This window comes from Protopterus annectens, chromosome 9.part0, assembly GCF_019279795.1.
Source record: "Protopterus annectens isolate FY-2018-M chromosome 9.part0, PAN1.0, whole genome shotgun sequence".
Lineage (NCBI taxonomy): Eukaryota > Metazoa > Chordata > Ceratodontiformes > Protopteridae > Protopterus > Protopterus annectens.
The window spans coordinates 238,628,788-238,651,492 of record NC_056743.1 but is presented as its reverse complement, the minus strand read 5'-3'; the positions used below and the strand labels follow the sequence as shown (position 1 = coordinate 238,651,492).

The 22,705-nt window shown below is 41.1% G+C and overlaps 1 protein-coding gene across 4 annotated transcripts in view; it reads left to right on the top strand.

Moving 5' to 3' along the window:
* DENND2B (DENN domain containing 2B) overlaps positions 1 to 22,705 on the top strand; it is a 1,438,653-nt gene that overhangs the window by 948,974 nt on the left and 466,974 nt on the right. For all 4 annotated transcript variants that reach the window (XM_044082814.1, XM_044082812.1, XM_044082813.1 and 1 more), the window contains one exon: positions 4,855 to 5,000. In XM_044082814.1, coding sequence (XP_043938749.1) covers positions 4,855 to 5,000 — 146 coding nt within the window. The remainder of the gene's footprint in view (positions 1 to 4,854; positions 5,001 to 22,705) is intronic.

Sequence of the window (22,705 nt, the reverse complement as noted above, 5' to 3'; positions counted from 1 at the left end):
GGAACTCCGGTCCGCTAATGATTGTCAGTAGAGTTTTACTTGCTGGCTTGCCAGGCCTAATGCACAACCTTCAATGAAGGAACACCCATTCATGCATGTCGCCACACAGAAGACGCTCTAACTGAGAATCGAATGGGCAATGTCTAACTGTGAGGCGACAAAGCTACCGCAGCACCACAGTAATTGGAAATCTTAGAATGATGGTATTCTTTAATTTACAAAAAAAGAAAAAAAAAGAAAAGAAAAAAGATGAAATATACTTATTCTAATATGAGAAATTTAATTTCCTTTTACTTAGTAATTAAAACATCTTTGTCATTAGTTCATTCAGTCTAAAAGAGAGAGAGACATTTGTGAAGGCCAACCCACTCAGATTCTTAGCCTTGAATTAACTTCTGTTCCAGCTTTCTCCATTTCCACTTTACTGAAAAAAGAAATTCTAAGCTTGTTTCCCCCCTTTCCTGTAACAAGTCTAGTCCAGATATAGATTTGCTGTATCCAGGACTGTTTGTAAGCTCCAGAGCCCCCCCCCCCCACACCCACTTAACTAGGATTAAACTATTCCTGGCACCATAAAGTCTGCTCTTCAAATTAAACTACAAATTACTACAGCACTCAACTTTCCTCACTTGTCTAGAAGAAAACAGTTTTTAGTACTTAACAAATAAGCACCTATCCAGGCATGTTTAAAGGTCAGCTCCCAGTGTTTTCTCCTGTCTACCTGATGAATCTGGGCATCTTGGGGCAATGCAGCAATTGCCTCGTGTACACGGACAACCCTCTCCTCCTAAAACCCAACACTACAACCTGTGAGAGATGCACTTATATAGCCAAACTGGAACCAAAGCTCTCTTTACCGAAGACTGGACTAGACAGTCAAGAGGAGAAGGTAAACACTTGCACCTCACCACACTCATCACATAGTCCCTACACCACCAAAACACACACATAGAAGCACAAAACACATGCCTACATTTGCGGAGGATCTCAATAAAAATCTGCCTAAACAACCGAGACCTCCAAAGCAGAAACACAAGCAACCTCCACCCCCCAACACAGCCCAAATGACACATAGCCCACAAACTCAGTGTGCCACTCAACTACAGCCCATAAGGCATAATGTACCCAACACTCTAGTCATAGGTGACTCTATAATCAGGCACACTGATGTTCCACTCAGCAGGCTAAATAAGGAAAAAGTTACTGTCAGCTGCCTGTCGGGTGCCAGGATATGCCACATAACGCCCACACTCAGATCACTCCACAACAAGTGCAAATATGATTGTCATTGTCCATGTTGGTGTGAATGACCTGAGATGTACCTCCCTGGACTACATGAAAAGAGACATGGAGGAACTCTCCGATCTTGTAGCCCAGGCAGGTATGACCCTAGCCCTGAGTAGCATCCTGCCGTCACCCAGAATGATACCACAGTACAAGGACAAAATGATTGACTTCAACAATTGGCTAAGCTTCTGGTTGTCATTTTAAGGGAATCCATTATCTGTCTGCCTGGGATGACATGATTGACAGACCACGATGCTTTGCCAGAGATGGTCTGCACCTGTCACCCTTGGGATTCTGAATACTGGCAAAGGCTCTTGCCACCACTATAGTGCCTTTTTTAGGCAAGGTTCAAATGACAAATTCACCACCGTAACAGGTACAAACAAGCAAAATCTGAGGGTAATGCTACTCAGTGCTAGAAGTCTAAACCTTAAAATGCACTCACTCGAGGCACTCCTTAAAATGGAGAACATCGACATCTGTGCAGTGACAGAGACTTGGTTCAAAGCTCCAGAGAGCACCCCTTCATTAATAGGCTATAATTCATACCAAACCTTTTGGCCACCTAACCCAGACCGAAACACAAAAGGTGGAGGCGTGTCCATATTCATTAAGGATGTCCGCACCTCCAAGCTAGTTGCTCAGCATAATGCATCTGAGATTATCCAAGTGCAACTAACTTTGGGCAAGACCGCAATCCAAATTGTAGCTTGCTAGAGATCCCCCACCATGCCCCAGGATTCACACTCCTCATTTCTTGATACATTGGAAAATATTAGGGTACAACCCAACACCCTAATAATGGGTGATTTCAACTACCCCACCATTAACTGGGAAAACTACTCATGTACCAACTCTTTTACTTAACGTTTTTTGGAATTCATAAATTCCAATGCCTTGGATCATCTTATCCACACCCCCACCAGGGGCAGCAATATCCTAGACCTGGTCATTACCAACATGGGCAACCGGTGTTCCACACCAGAGGTCAATTCCTCGTTGGTCAGATCCAAACACAAGCTAATCACCCTAGACATCCACATCCCGCCCCTACCCCCCCCCCATTATGGAAACAACCGTAAAATATTTCTCCAAAGCCAACTTCATGCTTCTTAAGACAGAAGTAGCAAACTTCATGACACACATGCAGATGGACAATATGCAAATACACTTTATAAACACTTACACTAGTGCATGAATCCTGCTATCCCTAACAGAACCAAGATGCTATCCTCCAAAAAAAGGAAGCCAATCTGGTGGTCTTCTGCCATAAAGAAACTCTACAACAGAAGAAAGAAACTGTTGCAAAAAAGGGTAAAATCCCATGATTGGAGGAACTCCCTGGTCAGCCTCAGCAAGAAGCTGAGATCCCTCATAAAATCTTTCAAAGCTAGTTATGAAAACAAAATCGCCACTGAGTCTAAAGACAACCACAAAGCATTCTATAGCTATTTCAAGAATCTCAATGGCAACACTCAGATCTGCTCTGATTTACAGCACAATGGCAGTAAATATACAGAACCAACTGATATTGCCAACATCTTGGCAGATAGGTTCAGTGCTAACTTTACCCCCCTCTCACCCCCTAAAGTGCCCATCTCTACACCGGAAGAATGCAAAGTTCCTGTAATCATGGCTGAACAAGTAAAAACCTCACTCTCCAAAGCCAAGAACACAGCATCCATGGGAAGTGACAACATCCCAGGCTGCATTCTACACAAACTACAGAATGAACTGGCACCCCACCTATGTACCATGTTCAATCATAGCCTCACCTCAGGCTTTGTGCCCATTGAATGGCGCATTGCAACAGTTATCCCACTGCACAAAGGGGGAGCCACAACAGACCCCGGGAACTACCGCCCCATTAGTCTGACGAGCCTGGTCTGCAAGGCCATGGAATGTATCATCATGGAACTCATAAAAAAGACATTGGTAATCTCCAAACTCTAGACCCCACACAGTTCAGGTTTGTAAAAGGCAGATCATGTCTCCTAAACCTGATAGACTTCTTTGAAGCAGTCACCAAAGCCATAGATGAGGGTAAGGTGGTTCACACAGCCTATCTAGATCTCGCCAAGGCTTTCGACACCATCCTCCACTCTGGAATTATAGATAAACTCACTAAACTAGGTATAAATCCCTATGTCACAAGATGGGTTATCAACTGGCTTACTGACAGAACCCACACTGTGTAAGTAGCAGACTCCAAATCCGACTTCAGAACAGTGACAAGTGGAGTACCACAGGGTTTAGTCCTGGGTTCTCTCCTGTTTGGTATCTACTTCTCTGAAGTACAGGCTAACACAGAAGGTCTTTGGCTAACTAAGGTTGCAGATGACTGCAAGTTAGGAGCCATAATCAAAACTCCTAATGATGTGGACATCCTACAAAAGGGCCTCACTGAGACAGATGCCTGGTGTCAAAGCCATGGCCTCAAGTTCAATGCCAAAAAGTGCATTGTCATCCCCTTTGGTAAAAACTCTGTACCCATGAACTACCACATAGGCAGTAGTCTGCTTAACACTGAAAGTGTGATAAGAGACCTTGGGACACAGGTGGACAGTAGTCTCTCCTTTGATAATCACATTGCAGCCTTATTTCCTTCAAGTGCTTTTGGTTTGGTTTTACACATTGCCACAGTGGTCAGGAAATCCTTCTGCATGGCACACCTCATCACAAAAGGTTTCTCATCCAGAAAAAAAGAGGTCATTGTTCCACTCTACTAATCACTCATTAGACCCATTATAGAGTACAACACCCCTTTTGGTGTGTACCTCACAAGACATCTACAACAACTGGAAAGGCCGCAGAAATACCTGACGAAGAGGATTACTGGCTTCAAACAGATGCCCTATGCCGACCGTCTCAAAAAACTCCAGCTTTACTCCATCGCGTATCGTCTACTCGCAGGCGATCTCTGCCTAACATGCAAAGCTATGTCAAACCCAGAGCTGTTGGACATGCTCCACTTAAAGAAATCCCAATCCATCCGAGCTACATGCTCTAGGGACCTAAACCTTGTCACCACAATAAACAGAACATGCTGGAGGGATAGATTCCTGTCCCAGAGACTTCCCATACTCTGGAACAGACTACCTATCTGTGTCAAACAGAGCTCTTCATTAGCACTCTTCAAGAAAAATCTTGATGATTGGATGGGAAATAGGAAATTCACCCCGGGGATCACTTCTGTGGCTCTGCTTGACAGGGGCACAGGAAAATAATTTTCTTGGGTGGCGAAAGCCAGGGTACCTTTTTGGCTAGGCTTATATAGGTCCTAGGGCCAATAGCCTAGTATCTACCTATGAACCTATGAACCTTTATTTATTTACTTATTGACAAAATATTAAAGTTCTAGTTTATGGACAAACATCTGACATGCTATTCTAGTAAAGACGTACCAATGTAAAAACTCATCTGGTCTTTTAATGGAATTTATGCTCCAAATATTATCATATTCAGATAGAACTCTAAGCCATCCTGTAAACTGCTACATTCTTGTGCTAGGATTTTGCATCACCCTTAAGGCTCATTTCTTTTTCTTTTTATCAAAACAATTTACAGATTCCCCTAAGGAGAATCCCTATGAAGACGTTGAGTTGAAAGGTCGTTATACAGGTCGAAAATCCCAGGTGTTAAATGAAAACTCTTTAGATTCTTTGCACAGGATGTGGACTCCTCAGGCCAGGAAGTACACTTCACCTTCCCAGGTAAATCACCCCTTCTTACATCTGTATCATTTATGTATATGATGAAAATAATAATGACCTGTGATGATGAGGATGACTATGGTGATGATGAAACTACAACTTATGCAAATTTATTCTTGCTTTGCAAATTGCCTGTAGAAGAAAATGCACTTTTTTAGTTACAAACAGCTGCAGGAGCCAAGTTTCAGAGAATAATTAATGTGACTCATTATAAAGCATGCATTCGTATAAATCAGGTTCTCTTACATAACACCAGAAAGCAGATGTTTCACTAATTATGTAAAGGCTGCAAAACAGAACAATAAGTCATTTTCTTAAATATTTCTTCAGACAAATTCTGATTCCGACACACATTCTCTAAAATTTTAAAGGATTAAGGCAAAGCATATTACCTTTTTTGGTTCAGTAAATACACACAGATATGTACTACCTTTCAGCGCCACTGTGTTTTTGTAGTAGTTGGTTTTCTTGTTACTTTTTTTGAAGTTTGCATCTAGGTATATTTATTACAGCTATTTTTCTTCTGAGAAATCCAAACATTCCTCAGTATTCAAAAACTGTTAAGAGAATAGTGAGGGGTAAATAATACGTTATTTTTTATTCATTCATAAATCAAAGATTGATGGTAAAGTGACTAGATATGCAACTCAAATTTATGTTTTTGTACTTGTGCAAAAACAATTATCTAAGGAACACATCTAGCCATTTTTCATTAATTTATGAATGAATAAAATATCAGCTTGCATCGCTTTGCTCTTTCAATGCATTCATTTCTGGAAACTAACCACGTTCACGTTTCACCTTCAGATTGCGTTATGCTGTATTACTGCATGCCATGGCCTGCCACAAATATTTCTACATATGCTGCAACATTCTTGTGTTAGGTCTTGCACCTCTGCCAGCTGGTAATAGCTAGAGTATTACCTTCTGTGTTGAATCAAGTTGCCTGAATGTAAATGTTCACCTGCTCTTTCTTGTTTTACTTTAGCCTTCTCTGCTAAAGTGGTTACAGCATATATAGCACAGATGTACAATAGGTTATTATATTTCTGTGCCATCATCTTGATGCAGCTATTTCATTTTATGGCATTTGTTGCCCATAGTGTGCCCTCACTATATGCTGTAATTATGATGCATGCTGCTGTGCTATTAATACTTTTTTGAAGATTACATTAGGTATGCCCTATTGCAGCAGTTTATTAATATGTGCTAATCCTAACATTGAAACTTCCCCAACTCCAAATTCATACCTTATCGTAGAAAAAGCCTCTCTGTAACAGTACCACTACACAAGGCAGGCAGACACACACCAAATACAGCAGCACCCATGCTTAACAGTAAATCCAGCCACTTACCTAACCCTTACTCTAATCCTAATGGACATACTGCCAGCCCAAATGCTGAAACATTTGGTGTATCTGAATGTTTCAGCATTAAAATCCAACATCCACATTTACCTTACCAGCCACACTTAATCTTCCTTCTTTCAACATCTGAAACACTCGATGATCAGAAATTCAGATCAATTTCTCAAGCACTTTACTCTGCTGACAAACTGCCAATTCCACAGAGTAAATGACAATCATGCATTTATGTATATATGTTTGTGTGTGTGTATGCACATATACCAGATATGCCATATGCTTAAATAGATATAGCTAGATAGGTAGACAGATGGATAATCAGGGGGACTTATACGGTCCTTAAAGAACTGTGCAGAGGAAAGGAGAAAAGTAAAGGAGTCCATTCAAAAGAAAGCTGCATGCATTCCGGAAAGCAGGCAGGCCTGAAAAATGGCAAAGGTGAAAGCTTGCAATTTTCAAATATGGATAATTTCATCATAATGTCAGACTTTATGGACATTACAGTGTGTTAATTGTGAATGCCTTTATATTATGAGAGTGTACATATATTTATCTGTACATAGTTGTAGAAATGTCAAGCACTGATGTTATCTGCATGGAAACAATTTCCTTTGGATTTCTTTGAAGTGTGGAGTTTGAATCCTTGTGTGTTGTGGGAGCCTACTATTAAAGTTATTTCTAAATACCGGTCCTCCATCTATGGAGTAATAAAGAGACCAAAGTCAGCACAAAAGAAATATTACCAGAGAAATGAGGCACAGATGGGAAAAACATAAAAAAGGATGTAAAACTAGAAATCTGAATTATTACCACACATCACCACAATAGTGCATCCATATAATTATTTCTTTCAGAATTAATTGGTTGAGAAAATAGACTTTGGCAGAGTCATGACAAAGGCAGACATAACAGGACCTATGCCCATTAAATCTGAAAAAAGAAGCTCATACATTCCAGAAAACATGATATGTTTGAGCAGTGCGCCCTAGGGCATGTAGCATTTTGTTTGATCAAGTTGCCTTCCCCTGTATGTTTTGTTTTAGTGTCCGTATTATACTGTACTGCATTTGCATTCCATATCAGAATATATTAATACAATGCCTGCTAATGACATACAGATCTTTTTATTTCTTTAATACTCATAAGACAAACCTTTAAAAGCATTTCAGGAGTCACAGTTATATAGCCAGATTGTGTTTTCTTATGCAACCACTGGAAATGGAGTTAAACTCAAATTCCCACTATGATTGAAGTATTTAGTTTTCAAAGTTAAGGTGCAAATCTCTGTTGGAAGATAAGCTTAGGTCTTTAAAGAATTCAGTTCTTCTGCCTAACTGGTGGCATTGCCTGGACATGAGAAAAGCGTACAGTCTAAAAAGCCAGTCAACCTTCTTTCAAGATGCTTCTCCTTCAGTAAAAGACACTAAGCGATTAGTTTTATTTCCAAAGGGGAGAGATTGTACTCTTGCTTATTCCACATTTTAATACTGTTTAATACAGTTAATACAGAAATTATATATACATTAACATAAGACACCCCTGTCATTGGATTATGTGAATTTCAAGTACATGGATATTATCATACTGTAAAGATTCAAAGTGAGACAAAAATGGCCTTTTTAATTGAAACAGGCCCAGAAGCTGAGGAAGTCCGCACAACCAAGAATACCGTGGATTATTTTACAACAACTGTCCCCAAAGGTCCCTGGGGCTGTCTGGCTCCTTCCCTCTGGAGCCAATCTGGTTAATTTTCATTTATCCCTCTTATCTTTTGTATGAATGGCCATCACTCAGGACACATGGATAAAGGGATAATACCCAGAAGCTGTTCTATACCCCATTTTTTACCACCTCCAAAGAAGAAAGGGCAACTCCAAGATGTTCCACCCCAACAGGAAGAAAAAAAATAGAGATTATTTCTATGCTACACAAAAGAGCCATCCAGACCATATAGGATCATGATTTTATTTAAGATTATTTTTGGTTCCAAAGAAAAATCAAGACATCAAGCCATTAATGGACCTGAGTCACTGTAACAGTTATGTCAAAAAGACCCAGTTCAGAATGATCATGGTGTTTTTGATTCTACCTTGCCTCAGGGCAAATGACTGCATGTGCTCATTGGATCTTCAGGACGCTTACCCCCATGTCAAAACAGCAAACGTGCCCTAGAGATACCTACATGTCCATCTGGGAGCTAGCCACTTTCAGTTCAGTGCCTTACCCATCAGTATCATCCCACAGGTGTTTGCCAAGTGCTTTAGTAGTCATCGCAGCCCATCTATGTCTTTAGGCATTCATATTCTCCCTCTCTCTGGACAACTGTCTTCAAGCTACTCCAACAAAAGTAGAGCCTTTGATCAAAGCAGAGACTATCTACTCAGGCTGTGTATGTCCATGGGAATCTCCAGAAATTATTAGAATTTATTTCTTTATCAAACCCAAATAATTAATTTCATTGGATGTCCAGCTGGACACAGCCACTTATAGTTCTTTCCTAGCTGTCCAAAGTCTCCTCCTGGCAAAATCCACAACTAGGGTTGCCAGATGTCCCTATTTGAGCGGGATTGTCCCAGGATCACTAGCCCAATCCCGAGTCCCGCACTGCCAGTTTAAATCCTGGTGAAACAGCCCTCCACTTTTTTTTTTTTTTTTGATTGGCCAGTATACAGGCATACGGGCCAATTAAAATTTGCTAAACACGGAGCTGCTTCTGTTTAATGCAGAACATCAGGCAGTTCCGCATTAAACACAGCTCCATTTTGCGAGTTTTGTGATTGGCTCGTATACCGTCATACGGGCCAATCAAAAATCGCTAAACACGAAGATGCTTGTGCTTAATGCGGAATATCAGGCAGTTCCACATTAAACACAGCTCCATTTTGCGAGTTTTTTGATTGTCTCGTATATCGTCATACGGGCCAATCAAAAATCGCTAAACACGAAGATGCTTGTGCTTAATGCGGAATATCAGGCAGTTCCGCATTAAACACAGCTCCGGTTTGCAAGTTTTTTGATTGGCTTGTATACCGGCATACGGGCCAGTCAAAAGTCGGTAAACATGGAGCTACTTGTGTTTAATGTGGAACTGCCTGATTTTCCATATTAAACAGAAGTAGCTCCATGTTTAAAGACCCTTTTGGTTTTTTTTTTTTGGTCCTCAGTGTGAAAACCCTTTTTTTTTTTTTTGTCCCTACCAGACCAGTCGGAAATCTGGCAACCCTGACCACAGCAGATGCCCTAGTCCTGAAGGTTTTTGGCTTGATGGAATCATCCGTAATGATGACCCAGTTCACTTGCTATCTTACGATCACATGAGAATAACACAGTGGCTTATATAAGTCCATTTGTCTCAGCTTCTGCATTCCCTATCAGCTCAGATCATTTTAACCAATATTTGCAGGCAGCATTTACAGGGGTGGCAAGAATCTGATTTTGTTCATTCCTCCATAAATAGTAGTTACCATGGATGCTACCTTCCTGGGGTGGATGGGGGGACATTACAGGTGGAGGATGTTCCAAGGTTTATGAACCTCAGACAAGGCTAATCTTCACATCAATGCCATAGAGATGCAGACAGTTCATCTAGCATTGTAGGAGCTTCAAAACTGTGTTCCTCTCAGGTGACCACTAGCCAAACAGACAGCATGTCAGTGGTTTAGCACACATCAGCAAATAAGAAGAAATCATATCATATCTCTTATGCCAGGAAGCGATGAAGAAGGAAGCAATGAGGATTGCCGAATGCATCTCAATCCATCTGTGGTAGAACAGACCTTCCACCGCTTGGGCTATCATTGCAGCAATGTATTTGCTTCCGCAGCCAACACCAAGTGTGTGAGTGTTTTGCCATGATGCTTCCACAGTGGGCAGTTACTGAATGATGTCCTAGATAAACAATGGCCTCCAGACTGCTTCATGTCTTTCCATCCTTACCCCTGATTTCCAGTATTTGCAGAAAAACTATCCAATGAATTTTCATTGCCCCCTTTTAGAACAATAAAATCTGTTTCCTTCTTCTCAGGCTTCACTTTAGGGAATCCCTCTGGATATTAGATCCAATACAGGATCCACTTTCATACCCCTTTGGGAAGACTCATGTTGACTTCCTCAGCCTCAAATTAATCACTTGGCTTCTCCAGTTCTAGTGATGGCTAGCAATCCAGTCTTTTCATTTGATGTGGTGAGAATTTTGTTGACTTAGCAGAAAAAATCAACACACAACCTCTATCGTGGAAAGTGGAAACAATTTGTTATTTGAGCTTCTTCACAAGGTATTGACCCCTTTTCAGCCCCTGTTCTTGATGGTCTCCATCTTCACGTACATATGTTTGATTCAGTCTCTAACATCTCCATCTTCACATACATATGTTTGATTCAGTCTCTAGCATCTCCATCTTCACGTACATATGTTTGATTCAGTCTCTAGCATCTCCATCTTCACACACATATGTTTGATTCAGTCTCTAGCATCTCCATCTTCACGTACATATGTTTGATTCAGTCTCTAGCATCTCCATCTTCACATACATATGTTTGATTCAGTCTCTAGCATCTCCATCTTCATGTACATATGTTTGATTCAGTCTCTAGCATCTCCATCTTCATATACATATGTTTGATTCAGTCTCTAGCATCTCTATCTTCACGTACATATGTTTGATTCAGTCTCTAGCATCTCCATCTTCATGTACATATGTTTGATTCAGTCTCTAGCATCTCCATCTTCACATACATATGTTTGATTCAGTCTCTAGCATCTCCATCTTCACATACATATGTTTGATTCAGTCTCTAGCATCTCCATCTTCACATACATATGTCTGATTCAGTCTCTAGCATCTCCATCTTCATGTACATATGTTTGATTCAGTCTCTAGCATCTCCATCTTCACGTACGTATGTTTGATTCAGTCTCTAGCATCTCCATCTTCACATACATATGTTTGATTCAGTCTCTAGCATCTCCATCTTCATGTACATATGTTTGATTCAGTCTCTAGCATCTCCATATTCACATACATATGTTTGATTCAATCTCTAGCATCTCCATCTTCACGTACATATGTTTGATTCAGTCTCTAGCATCTTTACCATTAAGTTACAGTTAGCAGCTATCTCTAATTTTTACGTTTGTCAACAGGGTCAATCCATGGCTTTGTACAAGCTCTTAAAACTTCTAAGGCCTCTAATTAGGGAGCCATTTCCTCCTTGGTTTCTGAATTTTATGCTAGAGGTCTTGACAAAAAAACCTTCATTTGAACCAGCATGTACAACCCAATAAAATGTCTTTAATGGAAGATATTGTTTCTAGTGGCCATAACTTCTGAAGAGGGTGTCTGAGCTTCAAGTACTCTCTTCAGTAGTGCCTTATTTAATCTTCCACAAAGACAACATTGTGTCTGCATACAAACCCACCCTTTCTTCTCAGCATGGATTCTGAAGAACCCATGGTGCAGCCCATTCATTTACCAGTGTTTTTTCCAAACTATTCTAGCAAAGGAGATTACACTCTCCATACCTTGGATGTGCATACACAGCTGCAGTTTTATCTTCTAGACCCAAATCCTTTAAAAAGAGTCACAGCTTTACATTTCCTTTGTAATTAATAAACTGAATTACAGCATCTCTAGAGTTACTCATTCTAGGTGGTTTTCATCATGCATTTCTTACGTATATGCTATGCATAATTGCCCCTTGCCTGGCAAATCTAAGCTGCATTCCACAACAGCGGTGGCTACCTCTGCACCTTTATGTAGCTGTTCCTCAATATATGAAATTTTTGCAGCTGCAGCACTGTGATCCATGCACACTTTCAATAAGCACTACAAATTTGATTCCATTTCCTAGACTAGGACTTCCTTTGCAGGCTCTGTCATTAAGAGTCTCCTGTCATGATGCCACCCGTGTTCAAATATTTTGGGATTCTGACCCATAAGTTGAATCAGACAGACTGAATGAATGGAATATGAAAGTTATGTACTTACCATAAAGCTGGATCCCATCATTCATGTCCATCGATATGATAATGCCCCCTCTGTCCCCCTTTCTATTTTCACTTGTAGGACCCAAAGGATTTGCATTCATTGTTACATGTCACAATAGGATCTTTGTCTGGGGCATCAAACTCAGTCTGAGGGAATCCTGGCCTCTATAGAATGATGGGAAGAAAATTCTCAAGGGGGCTTGAGGCTGCAGCACTAATGCTGGTCAGTTGTATCTAACAGGTGTCTCAGTAAGACACAAGTCTTATTGTACAGATGTGAATGAAAGGATCCAGCATTATGGTAAATACATAACTTCTGTTTTTGGTTGCCAAGAAGGTGTGGGGGTCATAAAAAAATGAAACTTCAGGGTGTCCTCAATTTTGTCTATTGGTGATATACCCAGGCAGAAATTTCTTGGGTAAATGTGAAAAACACCATGGTGTGAGCATCACCCTGTGCATTAAAAAGTATGTTTGCCCGATACAGACTGACTGAGATGAGTATCCTGACACAGTGTTAGAATTGTCTCATTATATCTGACAACCATTTATTACTAAAACCGCATAAAACAGTGTGTGTGGGAGATGTACATATATTTATTTATTTATTTATTTGGCATTTGTTAACCGGGTTAGTCTGAGTGGACAAGAATCCCATTTCCAGCAGAGACCCAAGGAGAAAGCTCCAGACATATACAATGTATAATACTTATACAAGTACAAATGCAGATACAGAGCTTAACAAATAAGCAAATCAAAACTTATTAGCACAAAAAGTAAAACAGTAGCATTAACACAGGGAGTAATACCACAATTACAACATTTGCAGGTAATCAAACAGTTAAGTAGTAGGGTGACAACTCCCTTATAAATATAAGAACGGAGAGAAAAATGATTTATTTATAGAATTTGACAATTGGGTGTGGTTAATGTAACATTATATGAACAGAGATAAGGGAGAAAGGACATTGAAGAGGAATATGTCGGGTAGGAATAGGGCAGGGGCAGGTCCATGTATTAAGCATGTAATCTTTTAGTGTTTTTTTTTTTTTTTAACTGAGACTGTTTATGATGGATCTAAGGTCTCTGGGGAGTTTATTCCAGGTGCAAGCTACAGAATGACTATACAGAAGTTTACCTATTAGCTTTGTGGGCTTATAGACTTCCAGGAGATGTTGGTCTGCATTGCAAAGACATAATTTGGGGGTATAGGGAGAGATCAGGGTAGAGAGAGCAGGGCAGAGGGAGTGATTAGCTAGTAGAGAGTGTGTGAGGTGGAGTTGAGGAAGTACGAGTTGGTTTTGGACTTCTGGCCATGACAGAAGTTTTAGGGCAGTACAGTGATGGGTTTGGTAGAGTAAATTGGCAGCAAATCTAGCTATTTTATTATAGGTGGATTCACGTTTGCCCATGAGATTAGACTGGAGATTAGTCAGAATAGGTGCAGCATAGAATAGGGTAGGCAGCAGAAAAGCTTAAGCTAGAGACTGTTTTGTGTCCATCAGGTATTTCTTATTCCTATATAATAGTCCTAGTTTTTGGTGCATTTTTTGATAGCTTGTAGAAGATGAGTGTCAAATTTAAGTTAATCGTCGATAACAATGCCAAGGAGTTTAGTATGGGTTTCTACAGAGATAATAGTATTGTTAAGGGATGAGACTAAAAAGGGGTTTTTACAATGCTGTAGAGATTTGGGGAGGAAGATAAGAAGTTTTGTTTCTTTTGGCTTTAAGAGTTCATTGTTGGCTAGCCATTTTTCCACAGACAGGAGTGAGTCTTGTGTAAGAACAGAAGGTGGGGGCGATTATTGGAGCAAGATATGATAGTAGAATCATCTGCATGCTGGATTAGAGAAGAGTTCGGGCAAGATGTATAGAGATTATTTGTAACAATGTCAAATAGTAGGAGCCCTAGTATGGAACTTTGGGGTATGTCAATATGAACGGGAAGGAAGGGGAAGGAAGCTAATAGAGAGTGGACAGACTGAAATCTATGAGAGGTAGCCAGAGGACTAGAGTATAGTAGATTCAGAGAGATTAAAGTTTTTAAGTTTAGATAGAAGCAGATTGTGAGAGACCATGTTGAAAGCTTTTGATAAATCGAGGAAGAGGGAAGAGACCAGTTTGTTTTCATCACAAGCTTTGGCAATGGTCTGAGTGAATGTAATGAGAGTAGTGGCAGTGCTATGATGGGGACAAAAACCATGTTATGTGGGATTTAGGAGGTTTTCCTGTATAAGATGTTCAAGTATTTGTTTATGTATACATTTTTCCATTATTTTCAAGAGGGGGGATAGGATAGCAATGGGACAATAATTGGAAGGGTCTGTGGAGTTTCCGCCTTTATGAAGGGGGATAACCTAGAATTTCTTCCAAATTTTGGGCACATTATTTTAAAGAATGGATTGGTTTATGAGAATGGAGATGGGATAGGCAGTGTTTCGGTGCCAATTTTTAAGAATAAGGGTGATGTGCAGAGCTGTAGTAACTACAGAGGGATTAAATTGATCAGTCACAGCATGAAGTTATGGGAAAGAGTAGTGGAAGCTAGGTTAAGAAGGGAGGTGATGATTAGTGATCAGCAGTATGGCTTCATGCCGGGAAAGAGCACTACAGATGCGATGTTTGCTTTGAGAGTGTTGATGGAGAAGTACAGAGAATGTCAGAAGGAGTTGCATTGTGTCTTTGTGGATTTAGAGAAGGCATATGACAGGGTGCATAGAGAGGAGTTGTGGTATTGTATGAGGAAGTCGGGAGTGTTAGAGAAGTATGTAAGAGTGGTACAGGATATGTATGAGGGTAGTTTGACAGCGGTGAGGTCTGCGGTGGGAGTGACGGATGTGTTTAAGGTGGAGGTGGGATTACATCAAGGATCAGCTCTGAGCCCTTTCTTATTTGCTATGGTAATGGACAAGTTGATAGACGAGATCAGACAGGTGTCCCCATGGTCTATGATGTTTGCAGATGACATTGTGATCTGTAGTGAGAGTAGGGAACAGGTGGAGGAGACCCTGGAGAGGTGGAGATATGCTCTAGAGAGAAGAGGAATGAAGGTCAGCAGGACTAAGACAGAATATATGTGTGTGAATGAGAGGGAGGATAGAGGAATGGTGAGGATGCAGGGAGTAGAGGTGGCAAAGGTGGATGAGTTTAAATACTTGGGATCAACAGTTCAGAGTAATGGTGAGCATGGAAGAAAGGTGAAGAAGAGAGTACAGGCAGGGTGGAATGGGTGGAGAAGAGTGTCAGGAGTGATTTGTGACAGACGAGTACCAGTAAGAGTGAAAGGGAAGGTCTACAAGAGGATAGTGAGACCAGCTATGTTGTATGGGTTTGTATGGGTTGGAGACAGTGGCATTGACAAAAAGGCAGGAGTCAGAGCTTGACGTGGCAGAGTTGAAGATGTTAAGATTTGCACTGGGTGTAACGAGGATGGACAGGATTAGGAATAAGTATATTAGAGGGTCAGCCCAGGTTGGAAGGTTTGGAGACCAAGCCAGATAGGCAAGATCATGTTGGTTTGGATATGTGCTGAGGAGGGATGCAGAGTATATTGAGAAAAAGATTCTAAGGATGAAGCTGCCAGGTAAGAGGAAAAGAGGAAGGCCTAAGCTAAGGTTCATGGATTTGGTGAGAGAGGACATGCAGGTGGTTGGTGTGACAGAGCAAGATGCAGAGGACATGAAGAAATGGAAACAGTTGATCTGCTGTGGCGACCCCTGATGGGAGCAGCCGAAAGAAGAAGAAGAGATGGGATAGGCAGTGGCATTAGTAGTGATTTTTTGGAATTGTGGGGGTAGGTTGTCAGTGGAGGCAGAGCAAAGTTTAAGTTTCAAGAGAAGTGATTTGATATTTGCAGTGGGAGAGGGTTTAAGAGAGAAGGTGGGGTAGGGGTGGAGGGAATAGGCTCATTAGAAGAAAGATAAAAATTATTATTTGTAGTAATATTTTTGATAGAACTGATGAAAGTGTTACGGAGAGTGGCTGTATCAAGGTCAGAATATTTGGACAGAGACTAGGTGTAGTTGGCTTACCAGGGTAAAGGAACTTATTACTGTTCCAAAATAGTTTTGGATTAGAGTGAGAATTGTTTAGTGGTTTATAATAGTATTGTCTTTTGTCCTTATCAATATGTTTCTTGGTAAGGTTCCTAAGTTCTCTATACATTTGAAGGTGGTCTGGCAGATTAGTTTTTTTCCAGTTCTGCCAGGCTTTGTCTCTCTGTAACACGAGGTTATGAGTGGGTTGAGATAGCCAAGGGGAAAAGTTAGATTTAAATTGTATCTTTTTGATGGGGGCCAAAGCGTCTTAAGTATTAAGGAAAATTTAATTGAATTTAGAGATGGCTTCATCAAGAGGTAGGTTGTATAAGAAGGTCCAGTTGAAGGAGGAGAGTATATCATTGAAAGTATCAGGATTGAATTTAGAGAGTTTACAACAGTCCTTAAGATGGTGGTGTCTGTGAAATAGAGGAGAAGTTCTATAAATTAGGGTGGGAAGGTGGTCACTGAGAAAGTCTGGAAGAATACAGGAATTGTGGTAAAGGTTTGGGTTGGAGGTGAGGATCCAGTCAAGAATTGTGCCAGTGTTGGAATGTTTATTATAGTGAGTGGGATAAGTAATGAGATGAGTGAAGCCTTAGAGGTTGATACATGTATGGGGAGAGGAGGAGTTTATGGTTGTCCAGTTGATATTAACATCACCCAGGATAATGGTCTCATTGGTGATGTTAGCAGAGATCCAACCAAGAAATTGTTCTAGGATAGGAATATTATTTCCAGGGGGATATAAATGGCAGCAAGGGGGGGGGGGGTTTGTGTTTATTAAATTTACAGTTTATAAGAGTTTCACCAGGGTAAAAGTTAGGAGGGAGTGTGGGTAGAGAGTAAAGTGAGAGTTGATTTGAGTATAGAATGGCTACACCTCCCCCTTTTTTAGAGTGACGTTCAAGTCAGAAGATATCAGGGATTTGTGGTTGTAGCCAAATTTCTGAGAGGGTAAGAATGCCTGGAGTATGTTGAGAGATCAGGGAGTGAAGGTGGCCCACCTTATTAGTGATACCTTGTATACTGAGTGAGATTATAGTTATGTTTTTGGAAGGTGGGAGGTTAATGGAGTCAATGGAGGTAGCAGGAGGTGATATGGTGAGTTGAGTAGAAGGAGATGAAGATGGAGAAGTGTAGTTAGTGTCATTATAGCTTTGTTTAGAGGAGTTGGGGTGTGGCCCATGATTAGGGTGAATGTCTTCTGAGCATAGAAAAGTAAGAAGTAAAATTATCTTAGAGTTTGTGGAGGATAGAGTGAAGCATACTTAGGTCTACTTTTATAATGTAGTGACATAAGGGGGAGGATTTTTACTCTGTGAAAATTAGTTATGCAGTTAGTGAATAGTGAGGGAGCAATGAAAAAGTTGATAGAAGTTTGTATATCAGTGTAAAGATATGGAAGATTGGATGTTTGCATAGTCATAAGGAAGCGGTTATGATAGGAGGTAGAGAGTGCTAGTATAAATAAGGAAGAGGAACAGAGAAAGAGGGAGAGTGTATTTGAAAGGGGTTGGGACATCGTTATGAGAGAGAGGGGTAAAATAATTAAAGCTGTAGAGAGATTAGGAAATTCACTGGAAAATGGAATATAGGTGTATGGAGGGGAAGGAGAAGATGGGAGAATGTGAGGGGATTGTATAAAGATGAAGAGCTAGACAGGGGGAGCTATAGAGAAGATTGGACTGTACTGGAGGAGGTTGGGCAAAGTTTAGGATTGGGAGTAGGGATGTGGTTAACTAGGCTAGAGTATAAAGGAAATGAACATGGGGATTTGTGGGAATGGGGGTAGAGTAGCAGAGTAGAATGAGCCTGAGCACAGTGAAGGCAAATGGAGTGGGGCTACACCCGAGCAGTTGGATCTGCAACAGACACAATCAGTGAGATCAGGAAGTAGTTAGTTAAAGGTGAGGGAGCACTGGTGGGACAGTGGTATAGCAGAGTTGCACTTAGTAGCCGTGTAAATAAGAGGAAGGGGTCAGTGGTGTCAGTAATAGTGCAGAAAAAGGGATATATAATATCGTTGGAGGCAAAAATCTCAAACATGGTAAACTCAGACACCAAAATTCTCAGTACTACACCACATGTCACACATCTCCAAGGTCATTGCAATATAGCTTTGGTTATATTAGGTTTGGTGAGTGAGTAATGAATGTTTTCACATGACACACAAAATATTGTCCTCCAGTAGAATAACAAACTCACTGTTAGTGATTTTTCAGCCTAACTGGAGTTTTATTCTATATACCACATATTCCTCATGCAATTCCACAGTGGACTGCTTTATGGCTGTTGTACAGCATATGACTTTATAATAGCTATTTCTGTGGGTGTTTTGGCCAGAAAAAAAGTGATATAATTGTACATTATGATCAATGTTTCTATAGTTTAGTACCATATTAGATCTCTTGAATTTGCATAATTGTCATTTATTGGTGATTTAGCAGTTGTTATTGACTGGCAATGTGGCTTTTCTTTACCCTCCTTATATCAAGAAGTAAAAAATACAAAGAAAGTATAGTGTGTAAAAAAATAGCATCATTATCAAAGTGTAAATTGTTGTTATTGCTTCCATACTGGAAAAATAATGCCACTAAATGAAGAAACTGTGTTGTGAAATGTGAAGTATTATTTTATATTTTATATATAATTTAAATTAAACAATTTTATCAAACACCATTTTTGATTTTCAACATTTTTAACCGTGATATGAAAAAAACTTCCACCATTAAAACTATGGTAGTGCGTAGTGCCATGATTTTTCACAACCGAAAAAAAAAAGATAAATCTGCATAGCATTGCTGTTGCATGAGACCTGACTTTTCAGAGGTATGTAACTATTGTTACACACCCCCTACAGATACAGTTGGGTATCATCCAAGAGACGTTCCTTTCATCTCGGCTATCCCTGAATATCTTGCCTCATATTTACATTCTGTCTGCAGAACTTTACAGTCATTCTATAAGTAACATATTCAATAAAATTTGAGTAGTATTTAAAAACTGCCCTGACTTTCCTTCTTTGTCTCCCCCCAGAATTCTTAAACAAAGGAAATATGCACATGATGTCTGTGCAAGAGCACTCAAGTACGTTATTGGCTTTCAATGCCGCTAAAGCACTTTGCACTATTTTTTCCCTGTAACTGGTAATACACATAGTAGATAAAATTCCATGCACTACAAAGAATTTTGATCAAGTCTCACTGACCCTAACCATTTATAATATGTTTTCAACACGTATGCCAAGATTCACTTTGAGAGCGAATTTATTGGCATCTGTGTCTTGAACACATAATAATATGGTTTTAGTAATAATCCTTCATGATTAGTTAATGCCTTCTGACAATGAATGAGCAAGTATAAATTTATCATTTCAACTTCTTTATGCTTGTTTGGCTTCTAATGACAAAAATGCTTCACTATTTTGTAAACATTATTCACAAAACTTTAATTCTGAGTGATGCTGAGTTAATGAATGCTTGAATGTTTGTCTTTTATTTATTTATTTTTTTACTTCAAATGAATGTGAGTAATTTAAATGGCATATGATCTAAATCAGAATGTGCAGAACATAATTGTAATAATTCTTTAGACATTCTCTGTGGAAATAAATCAACTATGTATTTTTATAGGTAACAGATGTTGGAATTCTTTTCATTACTGGCCTAATAGCAATAGTTGTATTGCTCACTTTAATAATGAAAATGGATCTATTGCATGCATTTAGAGTCTGTACAATAAATTACTGGAAAATCTCTGAATTGTACTCTAAATAGTGAAGCACAACTTACTAATCTGTTCTGAAGAACATCTCTGAAACCTAGAACCACAAACACACTGTTTCTGAAATGAGCAGTTATTTCCATCTCTGTTAATGCATGCAAATTCTAATGAAAGCTAACCATAAATAAACCTACAGATGTAAGGCGATCCTATCTCGCCTACATTCTAAACTGATGGGCTCGGAGCCGAGAATCGGCTCCAACTCGGCCGGTACACTAGCACAAAGTCTCTGATTGGCTGGGCCAACCCCTATATCCCAGGATGCACTACACCCAAGCCCCCAGATCTCGTTTGCCGCTCCTAGTACTAAGACATGGTATCAAGTTGGCTGTGGCTAAGTACCCTATTTTTTTAGTCAAATTTTGGGTTTTTTTGTGAGCTTTTTCTTAACATTTAACCAAAACAGCTATTTTAATAGCTATCTTGTTGTCTTAGTGTGTATTGTTTTTTTTAGCTTAAAGTTAAAATTTCTGTGGTATATTCCTGGTGTTTGGTGGGCCTTAGCCCTACCTTTAGAGCGTTTAAGTTAGAGCTCTATTTCCTTCCTTCAGTGTGTGTTTTTTGGTCAGAATGTCTGGAAAAGAGCATAGGCCTTCTGGTTTTAAAAAATGTACCAAGTGCAGGTACAAGATGTCTATCACAGATGGCCATGACATCTGTGTTTACTGTTTAGGGGCCAAGCACTTGCAAGAGTCTTGCAGTGTTTGCCATGCCTTTTCCTCCAGGGTCCTCCAAGAGAGAAAAAATAAACTGATTTTAAAAGGCTTAATCAGGCCTTCTTTTGAAGAGGCTCTTCAGTCTTCAGAGCCACGTGGTAAGAAGAAAAGGTTGTCGGTTCCGACCAGTCCGTCGGATCTGCCGGCTAAAAGAGGAAAATCTATGTCTTCATCTTCGGCTCCATTGCCCTCGGAGCCGAGAGATGAGAGACCAAGTTCTGCTTCCCCTTCCTTGGTTCCACTGACTTCGGAGCCGATTGAAAGGGGTTCGAAATTGGGATCTCTTCCCTCAGCTCCTAGGGCTTCAGAGCCAAGAGAGAGAGGGTCGGCTCCAGGATCAGTTTTGTCGGCTCCTACTTCATCGGCTCCAAGGGAGGATTTGGTGTTCCTTGAGTCTGCCTCAGCTCCAATATTGCTGGAGCCGATTCGGAGCCAAACTCCTACGGTGATATTGGAGCCCATAGAGACAGTTTGTCGAGCCCCTTCTATTTCCTCCAAGCTCTCTGATTCAGATCTGGACAGGGTTGTCCAGAGGCCCCTACAGTCACCGGTCTTTTCCAAATTGCTGTCGGCCCCAGCCCAGTCGACTCCGGAGCCAGCTTGCCTGTACCGTCTCTTCCTCCTTCGACAACCTTAGGGTCGTCGGAGCCGGGGTTTACAGAATCTGGGGAAGTTGTTGAGTCGGTTCCGAGACCCGCTGCTAGTATATCGGCACCTACCTCTGCTCCAACCTTCTCGATACTTTCAACAGGTCCTGGTACTCATGGCTCTTCGGTCGGGCCTGAGGGGGAGTCATTGGGGCTTCTGACCTCGGCTCCTAGTCTCCCTCTTGGTGCTTCAGCGAGGGGGGCCCAACTCTGGTCAGGGCCTCAGAGGGGGGTCTTTCTACAGACTCTGGTGGACCCACCTTCGAGCCTATGAGGAGTGCACTAGCCAAGTCCCTAGTCACTTCTATGGAATCTGTAGCTCCTTCCCTGGGCACGGCGACTGGAGCCTCTGGTGCACCCCTGTCCTCGGACAGCGGGGCTCCCAGGCCTGAAGATACCTCCTTGTGTGGTCCCTTAGTTTCGGATGGGCCTTCAGAGTCCTTGCCTGATGAGACCCCTAGGAAAAAGATGTGCAAGAGGAAACACGTGGGCTCCCCAGACGAGTCCGTCACCTCAGACACCGATCTGGATGATGCGGAAGGGTCCCCTAAGTCGTCCTCTGATGATGTCTCGTTCTCTGACATACTAGAGATCTTGAAACAAGGAGGCGACTGGCCTTCCAAAGCCCCTTCTGCGGAAGAGTCGGTGTTCCTTAAGGCCTTCGGAGCCCAGCCCTCCGCCTCCTCGGTATCTCCACCCTTCGACGAGTTACTGGACATTATTTGTCGAAGAGTGTGGGAGCACCCTGACTCTGTGGAGCCTGTTCCCACTCATCCCAATAAATTCTTGTCTGCACCCCCCGATAAGCAGTTTCTCACTAAGGGAGTTTCGGTAGATGCTATGGTGGTGGCGTCTGCCACTCAACAGGATGTGGCAGAGGCTTCGATGTCTATCCATCCACCTGACAAGGAATCTAGGAGCATGGATAGGTATGGGAAGTGTACCCTATCTTCAGCAACCTTTACCTTGTGGTCACTGAATTATTTGTGCCATTTCACAAGACTACAAAGGGATCTCGTGGAGGAGTTGGGAGATACCCTTTCGGGTAATGTGCCTGAAGCGTTAGCTCAGTCTGTCAATGCCCAGCTATCTACCCTTTCATCCGTCATTAACTCGTCCATGAGGCTCATTTCATATGCGGCCGAGGGGGCGGGTAGAGCAGCGAGT